The 16,951-nt window shown below is 35.4% G+C and overlaps 1 protein-coding gene across 5 annotated transcripts in view; it reads left to right on the top strand.

Moving 5' to 3' along the window:
- The first annotated feature begins 259 nt into the window (after positions 1–259).
- The window catches only part of fnbp1a (formin binding protein 1a), a 29,808-nt gene continuing 13,116 nt past the window's right edge, over positions 260–16,951 (top strand). The window contains exons 1-9 of one of the 5 annotated variants that reach the window (XM_051904263.1): positions 260–593; positions 2,225–2,340; positions 6,208–6,264; positions 7,150–7,297; positions 9,228–9,290; positions 9,662–9,766; positions 11,238–11,252; positions 14,378–14,506; positions 14,674–14,820. In XM_051904263.1, the coding sequence (XP_051760223.1) occupies positions 519–593; positions 2,225–2,340; positions 6,208–6,264; positions 7,150–7,297; positions 9,228–9,290; positions 9,662–9,766; positions 11,238–11,252; positions 14,378–14,506; positions 14,674–14,820 (855 nt within the window). In that variant the 5' untranslated portion in view covers positions 260–518. The remainder of the gene's footprint in view (positions 594–2,224; positions 2,341–6,207; positions 6,265–7,149; positions 7,298–9,227; positions 9,291–9,661; positions 9,767–11,237; positions 11,253–14,377; positions 14,507–14,673; positions 14,821–16,951) is intronic. The other 4 variants (XM_051904260.1, XM_051904265.1, XM_051904261.1 and 1 more) reach the window with 4 other exon arrangements.

The following is a 16,951-nucleotide window of genomic DNA, read 5'->3' on the forward strand; positions in this document are numbered from 1 at the left end:
TTTTTCTTTATTTTACAAGAGCAAAACTGTAGGCTACACTATATATGCATTAGACAAAAACTAACAAGAAACTAACTAGTAAAAACGAAATAATTAACTATTTTCCACATCTGGAATAGGACAGAAGAAGAAAGAAATGAAAGAAAACTATTCAAAGAAAAGATTTAAAAATTTCCTTCCCTATTCATTTTCCTTTTTATCTGTATTTGTCGGATAAATCCACGCATTTTAGAACACACATTTTAGCAGTTTATCTATGAGTAACTGGTGCTGTGAGGTGGATCTCTGCGCTGCGTGCTGCTCTGCGCGTGGCCGTCTAGTTCTGTCTGAGGCGCGTGAATGCACGAGTATACAAGGCATTATCTTCATTTCCAGTTTCATCGGCAATTTACAGAATGCGGAGGTGAAAACGGACGGTCTCGCCGATCGAGGTACAAATCCTTGACGGTATACACTGGTATCACACCAGTTAGTATTATTTTTATTATCTGAAAGCTGTTCCTGGGCGAAAATCACGCATGCATTCAAACAGAGGATTATCGCGGAGGAACTGCCTTGAAACCATGAGCTGCAGTTGGGGGACGGAGCTGTGGGTGAGTACAGCCGTGAGGCATGGAGGCGAATGCATCTGCAAGATATTGAGGAATATAGTGCACAAAATGTTATCTCCTTTAGTTACATGCATATACCCAATAGTGATAGATAAATAGCCCACCGCATCGCCCATTTTACAGTGTTGCAGACCGCAAATTCTAGCTCCTGTTACAGGAATTTTTAATTTCACGATTTTAGCCCTGAATTTTATTCGTGCACGTCCAGATATTTGAATGCAAGCTCCCTAAAGCTCATTTAATGCAGTTATTAGCCATCAGCGTTGACTAAATACCCTAGATGGCAATAATCCTGTGCTAATGCTGTCCCTAACCACAAGTGAATGAGGCTGGAGCAGGTGCACAGGTTATTCCCATGCATGTCTTTTCTCAGCTTTGATGTTGCAATGTGTCTGTAATAAGTAACAGTGTTGTATTGTTGGACCACATGCTTGTCTTAATATTTTCTAATAATTTCTGGTCCTTGCTGGCTGTAGCATCAAGGGACCTTAACCTAGTAACAACACCATAATGTAGGATAAAATATACCGGGTTGTGTAGCCTGGTGGTTAAAAATCAGGGTGCTAACCAAAAAAAGTTCAGAATTTGGGATTCAGTCCAGGACCCACTTAATCTCAAGGTTGTTCAAATATGTGTAGGAGAGACCAGGGAATTTGGGTGGGTTGTAACATCATCAGTTTAACCATTTAGAAATGAGTTACGGAGTGAAATCATCTTACATGGCCACCACCCTCCTCAGGTGACTGTAGAAGCTGTCTTTGTAATATATTACAAGGGTAATATTTTAAAAGGATTTACAGGACTGAAACCAAGCTAATGGATGTTAAATGTCAGAACTAGTATCATCTGAATCAGCAGGTTCTTGCTTAATTTAATTAAAAGCTATAACAATACTTTAATGCATTCATCCATTAATAGGTTATGACAACAGTGCTCCTTGTACTTGACAATAATTTAAGTTTAGGGACAAGTTATTGATTTCTAAACTACTTTAATTTGTGGCAAACAAATATAGAAATATATCAAAAGTTTAAGACATTGTTAATAAAAACACAGTTTTTAACAATGTTGCTGTGGATAAAAAAAAAAATCAGTTAAATGACTAATAAGTAATAGACTGAGCATTATTCTAATTGACTATTTAAATGCTTTAAAAGCTATACTATGGAGCTCACAGGAGATTCAGATCAATATGTTTTGTAACAGTAACCTAGTGGTGAATAGGTTTCAAAACAAGTTAAATGCTCTGTGATGGATGAAGTTTGTACTGTGTATATAGTGATAAGCATTAGGCATGTTACGGCTGGAGGGCCAGCACTGCTAAATAATGGATCTGACACATTGCCAATGTCAGAGAATACTGCAAACTCATGAAATTATATGGGATGACTTTCTTTCTGAGGGTATTTTGATATCTCTCCTTTGGGTCCTCTTTCATAGTTATATCAAATCCATCAAAGCAAAATCTATACGTTTTATCTCCTAAAGTGTTCTGTTGGCACTGTACCTTCATTGCTATTTCATATTTTGTCACTGATATGAATGTGAGACGCTCTAAATCTTAAGTCTTTCATATGTTAACTTTCATTCTGTTGTTTTACTGTTCTTTCCAGGATCAGTTTGATAATCTAGAGAAACACACTCAGTGGGGCATTGAGTTTTTGGAGCGCTACACCAAGTTTGTGAAGGAACGGTCTGAAATCGAACTGAGCTATGCCAAACAGATCAGGTAAGAGATTAATTGTAACTCATATTTGTAGATATTATAATGATAAGGTGATGTTATCATCAATTAGTTGCTCAAACTATATGTCAATACAAGTCACATTTATTTATAAAGCGCTTATACAGAAAAAAGATTTGTTTAAAAAACAGCTTCACGGTAATAAACAGGAAAATAACCGTGTTATTAATGTTGCAAAATTCATCAGTTTTGAAATGACTTCAATTCTAGCTGTAAAGCTACACAGAAGACAATAGTTTTTTATTATTCTGCTCAATTCAGATACAATGTTGATTCAATTCAGTTTAATAACAGTCAACGTTGCAAAGTTCATTAATTATGAAATGACTTCAAAAGCAGAATACAATAGTACCATTATTCAGCTCAATTCAACTTTTTGTGTTCTCATCTGATAACATCAGTACAGTCATATTGATAATATTTACTTAATACTAATACATATGTCAGTTTTCTAGGGATGAGCGGCGTAACCAAAATCTTATAACACAGTAATTATTTTATAATTATTTTTTTAGCTGGAAATTCAATTAAAAATGTAATGTATTCAATTACCATGTTGCATTCTCTATTTTTGGATATTGCAGTGAATTCAATATTATTTTTGATCCTCACAGACTGATATATTACTGCATCAGCAAAGTACTGAACTGTCAAAATGTATGTGATGTATATATTTTCTCAGGCATTCAGAATTTATTATTTAAGTCTGAATATGCCATATATCTGGATAGCATATGATTTACATTAAATGACAAATGTAGCATGCAAATGTTCATAAAAATGCTGTTATATGAGGACAAGGTATTATGTCAGTGAGAAAAAAATCATAAAACAGGTCACATGTCCGATGTGTATTACCATGGATACTGGGTTTCCACAGCTCTGACCCACATTTTTATTATCCACCACTGCACTGATACTGTAATATTTCTTCCTGGCTGCATTTTGGAAGTTTATTAAGCAGCAGTTTCCACTGGAGATGTTGACCCCAAGGACACTGGATGACTTACAGTACCAGCATCATCTGTGCTCCTGCTTAAAGTTTATAATAAACCCCACAGCTGGAGCTCACATTTGACCAGACGCGCACCAAACAGGCCCTTTCTGTTTGCATGTTCTGATCTCATAAGAGAAAATCCTCTTTATGTAGCTGTTCGCTCAATCCGTGCATTGTTGTTATTTTTAAGAAGTGTGCCAGACTGTATTTAGTTCTCAAGAAAGAGTCTTTAATTCACAACATCTCCCAGAGGCTTTTTTTTTTTTGTTCAGATCGCAGCCACGGGTGAAAGATTTATTAAGCGCTAAGCACATGTTAGCACATAAACGGCATCGACATGGATCTGTCTGACCGAGGAATAATAGTCCTTTAAAAACCGCTGGGTTGGGTTATTCTAATGAGGATTTATTTATGGCTTTGTTAACCTTTTTCCTATTTGCCGTCGCATATTGACGCATAGGGCGGCCCACTTAGGCAGATCGTAGGGAAACTAGCAGACAATAAAGCAACTGCATCGGTGTGGTCTTGTCAAGAAACTGCAAGATGGTGATCTGCCTAGCAACACGTCAGACTCCTGGGAGGTACCGTTGGGTGTGTGCGGAGAGAGGGAGAGATAGAGTGAAGGAAAGCTGCAGGAAAAAGCATTGAGGGGGCGGCACCATCAGCATGCGCTCTCACCATCATAATTGATTTTAAGCCATTTATAGGCCCTCTTGAAATTAATCACACAATATTCATGTATAAAGCAATGATTTTCTCGTTTTTACTGTGTCATTTGACGTCGTTCTGTATTCAATTTTCCACTATGATCGACAAAGGTCAGCCTCATGAATCGGACGCCTTGTTCAGTGGGGTGATACGATTATTCTGAGGGTGACAATATTAGCTTTTGTTTGCGCCGCAGCCTCGCGTTGCACCACAAGCACCATTAGATCTTATTTCTCATTGACATGCACAATTTCATTTATTCAAATTACCGGGAGACAAAGGCACCTTTTAAAACAGTAAAATGTCTTGGTTTGCCAAACCAAAACTGCTAAATTTGCTGGGGGTTTTTTATAACTGAGAGGATGTAAATGATTTAACTAATATTTTTTAGATAACTATTTCGAGGTGACTTTTGTCCCTTTGGTGGTTAAAAAAACCCAAACTGCATGCATTTTGTGGAAGAACATTGTTTTGGTTGTGCCTTGACTCATCGAATGAATATCGTTATCCTACTGCTCATAAAACATTCACTACTAGGCTTAAGAGATATAACCAGTTGAGGTGGAAATGATCTCATGCTGACTTGACATGGTACGTCCTTGAAAATAAATTCCAGCACAGCCCCACAACAACTATAATGAAATGACCCTTCACAATAGATAATGCTTTACCATGAACTTTCTTAGAGAGCTACATATGGCAATTTATCTGTTCAATATGGCCCTGTTTCCACCTGGTTTTTATATGCGTTTTGGTCGATCGGATCACAAGTAGACGAGAGAGACACATACCCGTTTACACCTGGTGTTTTAATCCGTCTCTTTTGTCCACTTTCAACCACTTCTGTCCTGATTTCTTCAAGGGGAGGGACTGTGGGTGGGTAAATGTATGGGTTTTTCAGATATTTCTATCTAATGGACAAAATAAGCTTGCGCAATTTACATTTGAACGCACCCGGAGACGACCGAAAAACATACGTAGAGCAGCAGCTTTTGTTTCTGCTCTGATAGCCGAAAGACCGGCCAAATGCGGTGAGTGCGTGTTAGAAATCAGGAATGGTGAGAGAACATTGTGCCTGGTACGTTTTTAGTCTTCAACCCAAACTTGGGTCCTCAGCCGACAAAGTTTAAATCCCATCTGGCTAGCATGCTCCCCATAATGTTTATGCATTAGGTCAGTAGGCTGAGAGTAGGCGGTCTTTTGTGGCTGTTCGAACACATTCGACCAGATGAGTGTCTACACTACGAAAGCAGTCCAGTCGAATGCGTTTTCAACTACCTCTAGAAGTGGTCGATAGTGGACAAGCTCGAAACGTTTTAGATCCCGTTTACACCTGCATTTAGCATTGTCCACTTGTGATCCGCTCGACCAAAATGCATCTTAATACCAGGTGTAAACAGGGCCTAAAATACCTTACCTGTTAAGTAATAAAAAGCTATCTCCACGCTACTTTTACAATATATCAAATCCCTCAGTTCTCGCCATCTTCGAAAAGCCAAGCCAGTGTTGATTCTTGGTTTATTACGAGCTCTGTTCTGTTCTCTTTTGGCCAGGAGACTCTCATCTGTTCAGTGTTTGTTTAAAATGGGTGTGTCCATGTCAAACTTTCTCGCTCATTGTGACAACTAACCTATGCCACTCTCACACTGTACATGCGTCAAAGTAGCCGGAGCGACTTTTTACTTTATTTACGGATATGACGGGACATGCACGGGCGAGTGACGTATGTACGCACTTTCCCGCAAAAACCATCACGCTAGGTCTAAAATATAAACACTTATAATAGGTTTATAATAGTGAATCAGGGTAAGACAAAAACACACTTTGGAACAAGGATCAATGAGGTATTGGCTAATTATTTAAAATTTGTTAATTTTGAACCAAAAAATTGACATAGTGTATCTTTAAAATGTGTAATTTATGCCAGCTTCACCAAAAATGATGACTAAACACTTCCTCCATCTGCTATTGGTTGGACGAACAGATAGTCCCACTCTAAAACTCACACCATTGGTTGAGCCAGTGTCAGGTTGGTTCAAACAAACAGAATTAATTTATGAACCGCGTGCTTATAGTTGTTTTATAGGAGGAAGTGTTTTAACATTAAAAAATTGCATTTTAAAAACCTGTCTTATGTCTTATTATAGGAATCTGTCCAAGAAGTATCAGCTGAAGAAGAACTCCAAAGACGAGGAGGAATACAAGTGAGTGAGAACAGTTTGGCATACATAACTCATACACATGCATCAATATCTTAAACATAGCCATTTACTAATGATGTATCAGCTTTACTTACACAAAATGGTTAATTTCCTATATACTAGGGTTCAAAAGTTTGGAGTCTGAAAAGTTTTATTAATGTTTATTATTGAAGTCTCTTATGCCCACAAATGCTGCATCTAGTTGATCAAAAATACAATATTGAAAAATATTATTACAATTTAAAATAACTGTTTTCTATTTGAATATATTTTAAAATGTAATTTATTCCTGTGATGCAAAGCTGAATTTTCAGCATCATTACTCCAGTCTTCAGTGTCACATGATCCTTAAGAAATCATTGCTGATTTGCTGCTCAAGAAACTTTTGACTGGTAGTGTATATACACAAATTAGCGTTCCTTTCATTTGAGCAATTTTGCATGTCCTATTTGCTGTCATTAGATCGCATTATTCGGGTGCCCCAAAATTATTTGGACACTTAAGCCAGACTTGCTTGAACAAATGATCAAACTTTTAAAAAATATTATTTAAAAGGAAAAAATAAGACACTTTTCAATCCAAATCTTTCACAAATATGAAGTTTTTTAGGTTATAAGTTGACACCAATTGGTTAAATTCAGACATTTTTAATGTGACTTAATGGTCCATAAATGTTCACTTTTTTGGGGCCACTTTGTATTTTGGCATTATATTGGCCAGCATTGATATCGGCATCAATATTAGCCATTGAAAAACTAATTAAGTTGACCACTATTGTAGTCTTAATCATGAGTGGGTCATTTCTAATTAAGGAAGAGAACTAATTATTTATAATGTCTCATCTTGCTTTTTTGTTATGTATTATAACATTTTCACATTTGCTGTCAGGTACACGTCATGTAGAGCATTTCTGATGACCTTAAATGAGCTGAACGACTACGCGGGTCAACATGAGGTCATCGCCGAAAACCTGTCCTCTCAGATAATCGCCGAATTGACCCGCTACACTCAAGAACTGAAGACTGAACGGAAATCGGTACGAACATGTCTTTCCCGTGCTTTTCTTGTCAGGACGGTCCCAAAAATCCTGCTTTCTAGAGATCATTTAAAGAGATTATCTTTCCAAAAAGAAATCAAATCCCTCAATAACATGAATCACCCGTTCAAGACATGTATAAAAACTACAAAAGTAATTCTTTCTCTGCGCTCCAGCACAGCGCTCACCTCTTACAAATCCAGGGTTAATCACGTAGGAATATGGTATTATTTTGTTTATGATTTCTCCCAGCTCTTTGGAATGAAGCCAGACCCAATGTGGGTCATGTATTCAGGTCAATGGAGTTTGAGAAGGTCGCCCTCCCCCCCGCTCTTGGCCTCTCTTGTCTAAAGGTTCTCGCGCGGGTTCAGGAGGCCTCTGTCTGAGGCTGGTGGCTGGAAGTAATACGACAACAGAGTGAAACACCACCGCGCACGAGCTGAGGGAAGCTTCATTCCCTCTACTGTTCCTCCGACCTCAGTTAATGCATTTTATCTGCCTTTTGTGTTCAAATGTCACGCTGAGAGAAAGTGGTCTTTATGTATTTTTCATAAAGAGAGTAGTGGTATGCCACGAGTGGGCAGACACAAGCGATCGCCTGTGCCGGTTTGTCAGTGAAGTTTTTACTAATGAGAACCCCTAAATAAATGATTTGTGTTCCAGTGAGGAATTCTGCAGTTAATTAACATTTATTGTACATGAGCACGTCTTTGCTGCCGTAATTGAATTCTTTATGGAATGATAAGGGGTTTGGATTCAGCAATAGCTCTGGAATATAATCTTTCTAACAGCTGCTGTCTGGCTTGATTGTCTCATATTTCATTTAATCAGCTTAGTTTCCAATTAAATGTCTTTTCAGCATAATATTTTAAAAGGACATGTTGGACTGTGATACAGTAGTTGTCATGACTGTGTAATTTCTTAACCTGAAGTGGAATTCCTCCTTAATTATGGTAAAAAGTTAGTGTCTTTCATGGATTGTTTCTGGTATAAACGTTCAAATGTTCAATGACAATGTTCAAAAAATATTTAAAAACATTAATAATAATTTCCGCCAAGTAATAAAGTTCATTAATCTACTTGTATTTTAAAGGAATAAAAAGTAGTTTACACAAAATTGAATATTTTTTTGGAATTGAGTGCACAAGTGGTACTTTTTTTGGCCAACATCCAATTTGTAATGAAAAGAACTGCTCTGCCTTACATCTCCTTTTGAGTTTCATGAAAAAAATTAACATAATGGGGTAAATTATGATAAAATGAGCTATTAATCGAATTAAATTGTAAAACATGTAATTTCTTTTCTATAAAAAATGTCGCTATCCTAATGTTATGTACCCTTTTTTATTAACCTCCAACTATACAGACTCTATGCCAACTTTGTTTTATGTGCTATTTTTGTTTTTACAGAAATGTAGCAGTGAGTTTTGCACAGTTTCTTTGCATTTTCTTCAGATAATGTAGAAAATCTAGTTTTGACTATTTGTAACTACCGTTCAAAAGTCTGGGGTCAGTAAACATTTTTTAAAATATTTTTTAAATATTTTATTAATCAAGAATGCATTAAATTGATCAAAAGTGACAGTAAAGATGTTTATAATGTTACAAAAGATTTCTTTACATTTTATTCATCAAAGAATCCTTAAAAAATCCTGGTTTCCACAAAAATATTAAGCATGTGGATCATGTGACATTGAAGAGTGGAGTAATGGCTGCTGAAAATTCAGCTTTGCATCACAGGAATACATTACATTGTAAAATATATTAAAATAAAACAGTTATTTTAAATTTTTACTGCATTTTTTGATGGAATGAATGCAGCCTTTGGTTAGCGTAAGAGACTTCTTTCACAAAAATCTTACCAACCCTAAACTTTTGAATGGTAGTGTACAAAATTTGAATGATATTTCTTGTCTTTTCTTTCCTAAAGCATTTCCATGATGGCCGCAGGGCGCAACAGCACATTGAGAATTCCTGGAAGCAGCTGGAATCGGTGAGTCAGTTTAACTGAATAGAACATAGTGTGAATATTCAAATTTTTCCTGATACTGGCGTCTCTTTCATCAACTGTCTGAGATATGAGCTAGAACTGGGCCACTTTGTACAATAAACGCTTGTGTGAAATGAGCCACAGGTGTCTGTAAAAGGTGTCTCTTTTAAAATAAACAACCTACTGCTACGGGTTTTAATACAAAAACAAAAGTGAAACTATTGGTAAATATAGAGTAACTAACTAAAAGTAACACCAATACAAGCTGAACTACATTTTTTAGTCACTTGACAGAAGCATACTTTTTTTTTCAGCAATTAGTAGAAAAAAATGTGTAATTCCTCATTTTAATGTAAGTTTCTTTGCTCTTTCAGAGTAAAAGAAGATTTGAAAGAGACTGTAAGGAAGCGGATCGCGCCCAGCATTACTTCGACAAGGTGGATGCCGACATTAACGTGACTAAAGCAGATGTGGAAAAGGTATGGATCACATGTGTGTGAAGTAAAAAGAAGAGACTGATCCTATCACAAACCCCTCATTCTCCATGACTGCTTTCATCCTTTTCTGTGAGTCTGTGTGGATGATCGCTCTTTGGAACAAGGCGGTGGTGACGGACGCTGATATAACCAATGTCAAGTTCCTACCTCACACCTTATACCTCACCTGCTCCTACCTTACAGTACCTTCTCTGTACTGCAGAAAATACCCATTTTGCTCAAAGAAAAGTTGGACAGTATGCACAATAAGTCTGTGACCAAATTGGTACCTGCTAATATTTCGTTGTTTTTTCATTTGGCATTGGGCAGATATTTAAAACAGATATATAGATTTTTTTCTCTAATTCAGACAAATCAAATAATTTCATATTCAATGCCAGGTTTCAAAAACGTGAACAGTTTGCTTTTCTACTGTACACAGGAATATGTAGGCAAAATTATAAACTGGAGCTTTAGTATGAACACTAAGGCTGGACAATAATTTAGTATATATATTCACCATGATTATAATTGTGAATTTAATTAATTGAAGTAAGCATCGTCAATATTGAGATTTTATTAATGTACTTTTTTAAGGTCATTAATTTAGTTTCGCAATCTCTCGCTAGCATGAGAGTGTTAGCACAGATATGTTTAATAGTGTCTCAAATTTAAATTGGCAAGTTTGATTCATTTTTGTGAATATTCCAAAAACTGTTTTAATCATTTGATTCAAAACCGATTAAGTGACTTTCTTTATAAACAAATAATGTGAAAAATAATTAAATAATTTGATATATTGCTCAGGTCTAAAATTTTAAATATAAAAAAATAAATAATTAAATGATAATAATATTTTAAAAAAAAAAATAATAATGCATATTTCTGAATTACCAGCATTAGGAAAATTGGTAACACTTTACAATAAGGTTCCATTTGTTCATTTGTTTACATTAGTTAACATGAACAAACACTGAAAAATACTTCTAAAGTATTTATTAATCTTAGTTAATGTTAATTTCATCATTTACCAATACATTATTAAAATCAAAAGTTGTGTCTTAATGTTATTTAATGGACCTCAGATAACATGAACTAACAATGAACAGTTGTATTTTTATTAATTAACGTTAACAAAGATTAATAAATACTGTAACAAATGTATTGCTCATTGATAATTAATACATTTTACTAATGAGACCTCATTGTAAAGTGTTACTGGAAGATTTATATAATTTAAATGTTCAATAATGGGAATAATAAGCTAAAACACCACAAAAATTAAAGTAGTTTTAATGATAAGAAAAAAACAACAACTAATATGGCAGTGGCCTGTTTGTTATTAATATAAGGCTAAATGAACAGATTTGGATTTTGTTTAGCCCATGTATAGATGTCTTCTTAAGTAACTTCTGTTATTAGTGTGTCTGTGACACTAATCGACTCTGTCTTTGTTTTTTAACATGTCTTAAAGCGGTGTTCTCTCAAGGTAGGTTTGAACCAAGAGTCGTCTTTGTCGGTGAGGAGTTTGTTAACTTGTTCGGTGTATTACCCATATCAGCAAAGAGTGTTTGTCGTAATTTTCGTTGTTTTTTCGTTTTTAGCTTTTGTTACGTTCACGTCTATGCTTGCAGCGAATCTTTCCTGTATTCACCTTGTACAAATGTACAGAATAAGACTTGTCATGGAAGACTGATGTTAAAATGCATTTCGATTGCGAAAATGGGCTACGTTGTAAGGCTTACACAAAATCAATAGCTATTACTGTCAACCACAAAAAGTCCTGAGTTTGAGAGTCTGTGCACACTGTCTGGTTCATGTACATGATGTTGTATATTTACAGTGGCCACTAAAAGCATTTAGACACTTTAAAATAAACAAATTTCATTGCATTATATGCAGTATTAATAAATCAAGTAGCACAAACACACGTTTTAATCAAAAGAAGTTTGTTGTGTTTCAAATGATAAAGCTATAGATATGTTGTTTAAAGTTAATAAAAAAATATTGTGACACTTTGTGGTTGCAAAATTTTAGTGGAACATAGTTATTGTGCTGAACTATTATGCTGCTAGTACACCTGTGAGGACTTGTGGAGACATTTAAGTTCATTGAAAATCCACAAAAACGCCAGTGGGTTAAAAGACATTGAGCAAAAACGGCAAGTTTAGTGAAGTTATTTCTGAGAAAAGCTTTACATTTTTTAGCTTTACATTTTTTTGCTTATGCAACTTGTATTTATATTTTGTGTTTAATGCAATGACATTCACAAATTTGTGACTTAAGTGTCCAAATGCTTTTTTGGTCTGCTGTATGTGTTTAGTTAGTATGCATGATGAATGGATGTCTGGTGCGAATAATTTGGACCATTTTCACATTATGTTTTGGATCATTCATTGTCATTTTAGTGTGTGTGTGTGTATATGTGTGTGTTTGTGTGTTTATTTTCTCATACACTGTCGGTACGCCATCGTGTTATTCTTGTCTTCATCATTAGCATACTACTCGTACTATTTCTGGAGTATATTGTTTTATATATAGTGGAGTATTCAACCTACATTAGGCAATGTGTGCAGTATACAACCAGAGCTCACTCAGTGAGATATCCCACAATGCAATGCATTCAACTTGATCTTCCATTTTCCAATTTCAAATGATCCTGAAGGAATATCAACTGCATCTTTTTTGACTCATTATTTAATCAAGACTACCATGAGTTAAGACATTTATACTCAAAATGGGTACGGAGACCCTAAAGCCCAAAGTATACTTCACTTTTTAAGCATAAGCGAGAGTCAGCGTACAGTGTGCGTGACGCGGATTTCGTCATTAGAAGAGAATGCGCGTACTGTAAGCGCACCGCCGGATTTTTTAATTAGTTTACCCACAAGGTGGCAACTGTGCCCTGGGGGCGTCGATTCACAAGGTAGTTGAAGAAAAACTACATAAACAGAACAGACAGGAACACATGCAAGCTAAAGTGACGATAGAGGCCTATATAGACGAGAGATGTAAAGATGATTTGTACAACTCTACCATGAAAGAATTCAAAGATATTTACATGGGTTGTAACTCGTGGTGAGAGATTGCTCAAAACTGTGCATGCGTCGAACGCCTGTTTATGTGTACTAGTCAAATGAAGTATACTTTGCAAGGCTGTGCATTCAACTGTGCGCATACGCTCGCATACTCATAAAAAAAATGAAGTATACTTCAGGCTTAAAGGGACATGGTGGTGGGAGAACACAGAACATTTGCGAGAGAATGCAAAAGCATTGACGTATTTTTTTTCCACTCATGTCCCTTTAGGGGCTCTGTAAAATAGGATTAAAATTGTACTGTTGTTTGAAACATTTATCATTTGTATAATGCATTAAAATAAATAATAATAATAATAATATACTACTACTAATAATAATAATAATAAAATAAGTAAAAAAAATACTAAAATTGACTTTTTCTTTCTGAACACTGTTTAGAAATTAGACTGAGATTGAGATTATTCACAAATTATGTTAGTCTATTGACTGATTTATTTTTTAATTTTCACAGTATAGATGCATCTTTATATGTAAAAATATATAACTGCCTCACAGTTAAAGTTTAGTCATAGAGAGTATATCACCATTTAGAGATTAAAGCATCATTTTGACAACTTCGTCTGCTTAAAGTCACCATGAAATCAAAATGGACAGTTCTTATTTTTTTTGTGGAAAATTGCAGTATTATTATGAATGATTTACCTGTACATCATTATTTTTCTAAAATTCATAGAAAATTCATAGAATTAAAATAAGTTCCCCTCCCACTTGCAGCGACATCTCTTCTCTTCTCTGATGAGTTGTTTACTGGTGCGAGGGTGGGACCACCTGTCACTCACATGAGATCGACCAATAGCAAACCACAACCATCCAATCAATTCCCAATGGACAAAATCAAGTCCCATCCTACATTTTTTTCTTGTTCGAGAAGCCGTTTCACTTGGATATATGTCACAATGGAGAAGAAAAAAACATCACAACTGTTTCATGCCGAATTTAACTAAGTAAATGTACTAATGCCCCCATGTGACAGTTCAGCAGTAAATCAACCGACGGCCTTGTTATCGTGCACATTTTTTGTTTTTGCTTATTTTTGACTGGATGCTCAGTAAATATTGTGTAAAGTAAATCACTCCATTGAGATACGAGTACGAGATGTAAATAGTCTACTGAAAATCATTCTCCTATCAGTTAAACTCTATATAAAAACCTATGAAACACAAAGCTGCTGAATGAATTACTGATAAACATAGCTTTTGTGTTATTTTTCGTGAGTACATCATTTGATTATATTTCTGTGATGTTCGCATTGTTTGTTCTCTCTCACTCTCGCACAGAGCGCTTGGTTAAGTGTGTAGATCACTGACTCTATTGATCTGCAGTTGACATCAGACTACATCTTTATATCTTTCTGTAAACTGCTAATTGACTCTCACTGTTTGTTTACTTGTCATGTCACAAAGGTGATCGTTTTATTTGTCAGTTCTTGCCCTTTACGTTCTGACCTCATCCTTGTGGAAAGGATCTTAATGACTTTTTTTCGTTCTGTCTTTTGTGCTATCTGTATTTCTAGGCGAAACAGCAAGCTCAGATGAGGCATCAGGTAGCCGAAGACAGTAAAAACGAGTACCTGACATACCTGCAGAAGTTCAACAAGGACCAACACGAGCACTACTACACCCTCATACCACATATCTTTCAAGTAAGAGTCTTTCTTGATCATAAATGAAACATTATATTAAAATATTCTAATGTTGATAAAAGAAAAATATGCTATTAAGCTTTACTTTCATGTCTGATATACATCAGTTGGACCATGAACTTCACAATGTAATATTGCGTGGTTCAATTGTGTTTTCTCTTTTGCAGAGGATACAGGAGATGGAGGAGAGGCGGGTGGGCAGGGTGAGGGAGAGCATGCGGGTGTACACTGAGGTCGAGCGCAAAGTATTACCCATCGTCAGCAAGTGTCTGGACGGCATGACCAAGGCAGCTGAATCCATCGAACCTAAAATGGTACGTTAATTACTATGGCTCCTTTATGCTGAAAATGCACTGTGGTTCCGGATTACATAGCCATCTGTTGATCAGCCTATTGCCGGAAAATCCTATTCAATAAAAATCTTTTATTTAGGCCATAAAAATACTTTTTTAGAAGTGTGGTTGAGAATCGAGAACTGGTTCTTGTTCCATTAAAACACACAACTCTAATTGTCTAATGACTCTTTTAGATCGGTTCTTTTAATGAATCAGTCAAAAAGATTTGCAAATCAGTCTTAGACTCAGATTACAGTGTAATATCTGCACTACTAATTCAGTTTCTAAGAATCTTTATACAACCGTTAGTTCTGGTTCTTGAATCTGATTGGCTGAGAGCCTTTTCCTGCCGTGCGATATTCCCCCAGTATCAGCACTGGAATCGTTTCACCGTTTGTATCACTCTGTTTCCGGCGACTGTCATGGTGGTCGAGCAAATTCACAATTTTTTTTACAAATACTACTGTTGTTGTGTCACGGAATGTAGTTCTAAGAGTTTTTTAGGCGAGAATGTAGTTATTTAGACCTCAAATATGTGACTTGTATATAAACATAGCGCTTATTTTACAATTTGTTTAGACACTTTTACAGATGCAAGCTCCAGGCCGTCAGCGGCCGTTCAGTGCTCATGTACCCACAGAGAACAGCTTCATCTTGGCCAGTCCTTCGGGAATTTGCGGCTGGCTCTTATGTAGATAGTGGTTAAACATGAGATATAATTCATTTGGGGGATATCAAACGGGCAATCTTTGGTCTTATTAATCTATTACTTGTTTCAGAGCAAAACGATTTGGGTTATGGGGTAAATTAAGTTTAATTTCTTTATATTTAGGCTATATTTAACTTAATCCTGTACTAGAGCGCTGCTTTTGGACGTTTAACTGAATTGTTTGCTTGTGTTTATTTCCTGTTGTCTTTTATAATGGCTGTTGTTGTTAATTTAAATATTGTTGTTCAATAAATATTATTTTATATAAATAATATGCCATATTTTGTATTGAGAAAGGGTCAGTTAGTGATCAGAACAAGGAAGTTGTTTTAGCGCTGTGGGAAATCCCCACAACTTTTAAAAAGACAAAGACAAAGATATTCTCAGCGAACATTCAAACTGATTTTTTTATAATGGATATAATATTATGGACATCGACCTGAAGAATGAATGCTATATCAGATGCAGGTAATACACTCGTTTAGTCGATCGCTCTCTCATAATACCATAATACTCTACATAATACAATAAGCTTCAATGAAGCGACTCCTTCGTTACTAGTTCTAATGTGATGTTTTAGAATTAGTAATAGAGGCTTTGGCTCAACTGTTATACTGTCAACTTGAGATTTGAATCCATGGCAGAAGGAAGTAGTTCTGCACAAAAGAGGGTTTTAAAGACACTCCATTGTTGTTTCTTTTTTATTTACTCACTTGTGCCGTCGAACTGTTGTATAAACGCAATATCACACTCGTCGCCGTGCGATATGGTTTTATATCAGCACACTGTGATTACCCATAGACGAATTGCAGCCGTGCTGATATAAAGCGATATCGCACGGCTACTTGTGTGATATTGCTTATAGAATCAATAATAATAGTAAGACTTCACAATAAGGTCCCATTAGTTTTTATTAATCTTTTTTAACGTTACTTAATAAAAATATTACTGTTTATTTTTAGTTTATATTAGCTCAGGTCCATTAAAAAAAATCTTAACAGATACAATTTTTTATTTTAGTAATGTATAAGTAAATGTTGAAATTAACATTAACTAAGATTAATAAATGCTTTAGAAGTATTTTTTTGTTAGTTCATGCTAACAAAATAGAACCTTATTGTTAAATGTTAGCATAATAATTTTATTGTTCAGGACATTTTTATACACTACCGTTCAAAATGCGTGGTTAGTATGATTTTTTTCTTCAAAAAAATCTCTTTTTAACACAAAGGCTGCATTTATTTGATCAAAATACAGTAAAAACAGTAATATTGTGAAATATTAATCCAATTTAAAATAACATTTTTCTTTTTGAATATATTTTAAATTCCTCTAACAGCAAAGCTGAATTTTCAGCATCATTACTCCAGTCTTCAATGTCACATGATCCCTCAGAAATCT

Source organism: Ctenopharyngodon idella, chromosome 8 (genome assembly GCF_019924925.1).
Source record: "Ctenopharyngodon idella isolate HZGC_01 chromosome 8, HZGC01, whole genome shotgun sequence".
NCBI lineage: Eukaryota > Metazoa > Chordata > Actinopteri > Cypriniformes > Xenocyprididae > Ctenopharyngodon > Ctenopharyngodon idella.